The 6,000-nt window shown below is 48.7% G+C and overlaps 1 protein-coding gene across 1 annotated transcript; it reads left to right on the forward strand.

Moving 5' to 3' along the window:
• Positions 1 to 2,443: 2,443 nt before the first annotated feature.
• LOC127753756 (uncharacterized) lies at positions 2,444 to 6,000 on the forward strand. The gene is made up of 7 exons (XM_052279180.1): positions 2,444 to 2,566; positions 3,527 to 3,644; positions 3,960 to 4,108; positions 4,219 to 4,326; positions 4,440 to 4,559; positions 5,336 to 5,509; positions 5,609 to 6,000. The coding sequence occupies exons 1-7, from the start codon at positions 2,477 to 2,479 to the stop codon at positions 5,708 to 5,710; spliced, it is 861 nt and encodes a 286-aa protein (XP_052135140.1). The 5' UTR covers positions 2,444 to 2,476; the 3' UTR covers positions 5,711 to 6,000.

The raw sequence follows: 6,000 nt of genomic DNA on the forward strand, positions 1-6,000 counted from the left end.
ACGAGCACGACTCCGATCTTGCTGCCATCACCACGGTGTAACCTCCCGCTAGTGGCTGCCGCCCCCTTCCCTCGTACCTCTTGTCACGCCCCTCCACGCCGCCCGCTGCGCCACCCTGAAGGAGATGGGCAGAGAGAGGAAGAAAGAGGAAGAGAGGTGGAGAAAGAAGGAAGTAAAAAAAATGGTTACTAACATGTGCAGCACACGTGAGTCCATGTTGACTCGGCTCACCACGTCAGCTAAAACTGAGTATAATACAATCTGGTACCTTGAGTAATTCGGTATTGTGAGTTAGGGGATATGCTATATCTATTTTTTTTAGAGATGAATTTCAGACTCGGCGATAAGTTGCGATAAATTAAAGAACTTGAACCCACCTCCTTCCTGTGGAATAAGTTCATATGAGGTCCCTTAACTTGTCAACGAATTCGATTTTCGTCCTTCAACCGGAAAACCAGATACAAGAGGTCCCTCAACTATCAAAACCGGTGCACTCAAGGTCCCTCGGTGGTTTAGATGGCGGTTTTGGCTGACGTGGCGCCTACGTGGCTAGTTTGACTCGGTCTTCATCTAACGTGGCATTGACATGGCGCTTACGTGGCAATTCGATCTGAAAAAATAATAAAACCCGTAGGACCCACATGTCAGTTTCACATACAAAATAATAAAAAAATGGTGGGACCTACGTGGGCCCCATATGTCATCCTCTCCTTCCGTCTTCCCACTATCCTCTCTCTCTTCTTCCCTACGGGGCGACGGGCGGAGTGGAGCGACGGTGGCCGAAGCGGCGGCGCGCGAAGCCAGCGGGGCGGCGGCGGGAATCGGCATCACCTTGGACGTCTTCTCGTCGGAGACCAACGAATGGGCGAAGCGCGATGTGGTGTTCGGCGGCGTTGAGGCCTTGTTGCTGTCCCCCAGTCCCCTACCATGCACTATCATGGCGGCGTCCTCCACGTGCTCGTGTACCCCCGACCGCGTCGTGCTTACGGACCTCGGTGCCAGCCTCCTCTCTATCTCCTTCTTCCTTTCGCTCCCAAAGTCCCAATGAGGAGGCATGGTTTCAGAGCTTGCACCATCAACAGCAGAGTTGTCCGCGCACGGCGCATCCTTGTGCAGCTCTATGACACACCCTGGTCGAAATTGCATAACGAATTGATCACCAACACCGTCAATATACTGCTGGCCTATCCTTGTCCATTTCAGCAACCTCATTCATCACTCCTTTGAACCACTCAAACGACAACGGCTCCCGGGTAACCCAGGAAAATTGTGCGCGGCTTGTTCTGTATGCCCTCTTCTTGTTGTTACTTCTTGTTGACACACTGAAGCTGTTGGCGACGACCGACGGCGCCCGGCAAGAAAGGGAGGAGCGGCGGGAGGTGGCCGGCGATTGAGGAGGGAGCCGCGCATTCCTCGGCGGTGGAGGAGGTGGCGGCTATGGCGGAAGGTGGTTGACGAGGCGGAGGAGATGCAGCCGGCAGCCGCCGCCCCTGCGGAGGAAGAAGAAGAAGATGAAGACTCGACCGCCACGTCGCCGGCGTCTGCACCCGGCACGAGCGAGGAGCCGGAGGAGGAGGAGGAGGCCCCGACGCCGAGGCGGAGGAAGCGATGAGCCCTTCCATTGAGTCATCGGAGGAGCCATCCGCCGCCGCCGCCGCCATCTCCCCGGCCGCGGCCACCGTCAGCGAGGGCCCCGTGGGAACTCCCGGCCCTGGGGCCGCCGAGGAGGAGGAGGAGAGCGGCGCTAGCGCCATGCAGCATATGGTTGCCTCCCCGCTGCTGTGTCTCCTTGTTGCCGCGGCTCCCTCCTCGCCGGGCGCCGTCGCCGCTACTCCGGCGAGGCAGCGACCCCTTCCCGTGCCGCTGCTCCCCACCGCCACTGGGAACAACCTATCAATGCGTGGGTCCCACTATTTTTTATTATTTTGTGTGTGAAATTGACATGTGGGTCCCATGGGTATTATTATTATTTTTGGATCAAATTGCCACGTAAGCGCCACGTCAATGCCACGTCAGATGAAGACCGAGTCAAACTAGCCACGTAGGCGCCACGTCAGCCAAAACCGCCATCTAAACCACCGAGGGACCTTGAGTGCACCGGCTTTGATAGTTGAGGGACCTCTTGTATCTGGTTTTCCGGTTGAAGGACGCAAATCGGATTCGTTGACAAGTTAAGGGACCTCAGATGAACTCATTCCTCTTCCTGTCCACACAAACCTGCCGCTTCCGACCCATTCCAAGAGGCTCATCCAGCCCACGCACGAGCTCTCTCCTCTCTGGGCCGACCCAAAACTGCCGCTTCCAGCCCACTCCAACCGGCCCATCCAGCCCACGGCCCCCGCGTGGCGCCGCCACTACCACGGCCGCATTGGAGGAGGAGAGGAGAAAAACATATTCAGCACATCGCCGCCTCGCCTCTCCGCCGCCGCCGCCGCCGCCGCCGTCGCCGCCGCCTGCCTCTCCTCGCCGCCGTCCGATGCGGGCCCTCCTGCGCGCCGCGTCGGTGCTCCGCCGTGCGGCGGCTCCGGCCCTCGGCGGCGGCCGCGCCGCGCCGCTTCCCCCCAAGGTTTCTACTCGGGGCTCCTCCTCCCCCCCTCCCTTACATCTCGTTCTCCTCCCTCGCCTCGGTTCCCGTCGCCCGTCCGGTCGTCGGTGCGGCGGCGGGTGTGATATAGCGCGTCCGAATACGACGCCTCCTCCGGCTGCTTCGTTTCTCGTCGGTCGCTGTGTTCGGGGTAGGGTTTAGGGGCTAGGAGGGATTTAGGAGATACTGCTCCCTTGTGGCCGCTGTGCCAATTACTTGGTTGTTTTCATGACGAGAATTTGTGGTTGGGTTTGATGCCGTGGAGTGCGGAATGATTGGGAGTGTAAGAAATGGGGGGCACTGGATCGCGGTGGGGTTTTGGAGCAGGTTTGCACGACCACTTAGATCCAAGTTATGTGCAGTTTGAGCTTGGGTGATTTGGTCAGGAGACATATCATGAACTAGCATTGCAGGATTCTAGGCTAGGCTAGCTAACATGTTAAAGTCTTGAAGAACTGTTACAATCTATCTTCCATAGTGTAGAAAATGTTCCAGCTACACATGAACTAGTATGAATAATTCTCCATTGTAGAAAAAGGTTTAAGTGGCAATAAAAGACTGTGTAAGACTGTTCCAGAGGTTGCGCATAATCCAACTAGTAGAACAAGAGTGGAGAATGGATATTGGTTGTTTTCACTTTTGGATTGAGATATTTTCATCTGCACTCGTATTCTGTCCTGTGTGAATTTCGATTCAGTTGGGACTTATTCCAGTTGCCTTCCACCTACATTCTTGGCTTGTCAAAATTCTAATCATTCAAATTTGTGTTATGCTTTGTGCTGTTGATGGCCAAATTTTGGTGTCTCCTTAGTCCATGGTTTTGAATGCTATTTGGGTTGAAAACTCGGCTTTTTGTGTTTTTTTGCTCAAATAATGCTCCTTAGGTATGTATCATGGAAGTTTGATCCTGCATTGTAATTCAGGCACTTGTTTTATTTGCAGAACTTGCCTGCTGTCTGTTTGAATGGGTATTCTACTCTTTTGGCTCCAGCAAATGAAGTGCTGATTCCACAAGAACTTCTATCCAGCAAGACTGTTTGGACTCCAGATCGTGAGCTTGGTATCTTTCTACTACTATATCCTTTTTGCATGTTTACGTTTTGCATGCTTCCTTCTTAAAATGCTATTTTCTCAAGATTTACCTGCTCATGTTTCTTTCTAGCTAGCATGAATTTGTTACATGATACTTTTGCATTGTTAAATTGACAAATCTGACTTTTATCTAATCGAACAGAATTGTACATAATTCAAAATTCGAAATTCGACTTCACTTTTAATAGTATGATTGTATTGCAATTGGCTGATGCCTGAGTGGAGGATATATGTTTCCTGAACTTGGCTGAGTTATAAAGTAATCTGAAATTCTGTATTGCAGGGCAGTATGAAGACCTAGTAGCCCGAGTAACAAACTTCCACAATGAGGATAAGGGCTTCATGGTTTTAGATGGTGATGTTTTTGATGTTCCAATCAGGAAGGATATTGTTCATAGAGTAGTAAGGTGGCAACTCGCTAAAAGACAGCAGGTGCAACCTGATATCTCATTTTCTTTGCTTGGCTCCAATTCTCGTCTCCCACACTATTGCGATTACTTTACGAGATTTTCTGAACTATTGTGGACCTTCCTGCTTCACAGGGAACACACTCAACTAAAACTATCAGTGAAGTGAGCGGCACAGGAAGAAAACCTTACAATCAAAAAGGAACTGGCAGAGCACGACATGGTACACTGCGCGGCCCTCAGGTTATGTTACTATTTCGAATATTGTCTGGCATAAAAGTTGTTTATGGCCTGTAGAGGTATCCACATCTGGTTTGGATTTCATTTTATCTAAAGTTAGACCAAAACTGAAACAGTTTCGTGGTGGTGCAACCATGCATGGGCCTAAACCACGAAGTCATGCGATTAAGTTGCAGAAGAAAGTACGGCGTCTGGGACTTAAGATAGCATTATCTGCTCGAACCGCTGAGGGAAAGGTAACTGCAGCTTTACTGAAATTACTGCATTCCTTCTTTGATGTTCTCAATTGTAGTTAGCGTCTGCCTCATGCCTACAAAACAATTGTGCTCTAGATGAATTGTTTGTATTGAATCTTCGCTCTGTATTATGTTCAAGGTATTTGCTAACTGCATGCATGACTGTCTGCTTTAGTTCACAAAATTTTTTGACATGACAGTTTGTCACCTGAAAGACTTCCTTCTCTTTTTTTTTATGTTTATGATGGAGTGTTCTGTGCGATCTCAGTTGTAGTTAGCTTCCCCCTCATGCCCACAAAACATTTGTGCTCTAAATGAATTGTTTGTACTGAATCCTAGTTCAGTATTATTGTCCAGAAATAATTTGCTGATAGTATGCAAGACTGGCTGCTTCAGTTCACAAAAATTGGTGGCACGGCATTTTGTCACCTGAAAGACTTCCTTTTTTTTTTGTTTGTAATGGAGTGTTTTTTGGGGGGAGTGGTGTTTGCCTGTGTGGGATCCTTTGCTGTGAAGTTTAGGAAGATGGTCTGATCACTTACATTTCTATCAATCCTCAGTTGCATCCTGTTCCTCTATGTTTATATTCAACCAATGTTATCTGCACGCCTTACTGAAGATAACTGTATTTATGGGATTACTCGCTCCTATAAGCTCTCCTGCATATAAGCTATCTTGACATTTTCTGGCCTTCTTACAAATGCCTATTTGACAAATATTTGGACTCATGAGTTCATTCTTCACCATTAAAGTTTGCTTCTGTCATTTTTTGGTAGCTCTTGGTCTTTGATGACCTCGAAGTTCCTAGCCACAAGACAAAAAACATTGTGCAGTACATTGGCCAGATGGAAGGCACAAAGAAGGTTTTGTTGGTAGATGGAGGTGACATTGATAAGAAGTTAAAGCTGGCTACCCAGAATCTTCACTATGTGAATGTTCTTCCATCCATTGTGAGTGTCTCTGAATCTCATCACTTGATTGGAGTAATGAAGATGGCATAGTTTTCCAGGCAGATTATTTCACTGATGCTTAAATATCATCAAATGCAGGGCCTAAATGTATACAGCATCCTTCAACATGACACTCTGGTAATGACGCGGAATGCTATCAATAGAATTGTTGAGCGTATGCACACCCCCATCAGCCGCTAGCATGTTGAGATTCGACGTGAACACCACTGTTTTGTAGCAGATGTACTTCGACCCCCTAAAGCTTCATGCATGCCAGTTTTCACTTTGCTGGTGTAAGGCATTAGCAACAACACAATTTTCCTTTTCCTTTTTGAAAATGATCTATTTGCTTCTGCTAGTGATTTCAGTGAACCATGTTGCGTCAGATCCAATACATCAAAGTAGGAAGTGAATTGGTCATCATGGTGTGCGCTCATGACTCCAGATTTCTAATAAAGACAGTTCTGATAAACTTGACATGTTATTCCTAA

This window comes from Oryza glaberrima, chromosome 11, assembly GCF_000147395.1.
Source record: "Oryza glaberrima chromosome 11, OglaRS2, whole genome shotgun sequence".
NCBI classification, from domain to species: domain Eukaryota; kingdom Viridiplantae; phylum Streptophyta; class Magnoliopsida; order Poales; family Poaceae; genus Oryza; species Oryza glaberrima.

Excerpts from the sequence above, each read along its gene's own strand:
- LOC127753756 (XM_052279180.1), top strand. The coding sequence starts at position 2,477 with ATGCGGGCCCTCCTGCGCGCCGCGTCGGTGCTCCGCCGTGCGGCGGCT. Across the intron at positions 4,327-4,439 it reads GTACACTGCGCGGCCCTCAG|TTTCGTGGTGGTGCAACCAT; the intron begins GTTATGTTACTA and ends AAACTGAAACAG. Across the intron at positions 4,560-5,335 it reads CTCGAACCGCTGAGGGAAAG|CTCTTGGTCTTTGATGACCT; the intron begins GTAACTGCAGCT and ends ATTTTTTGGTAG.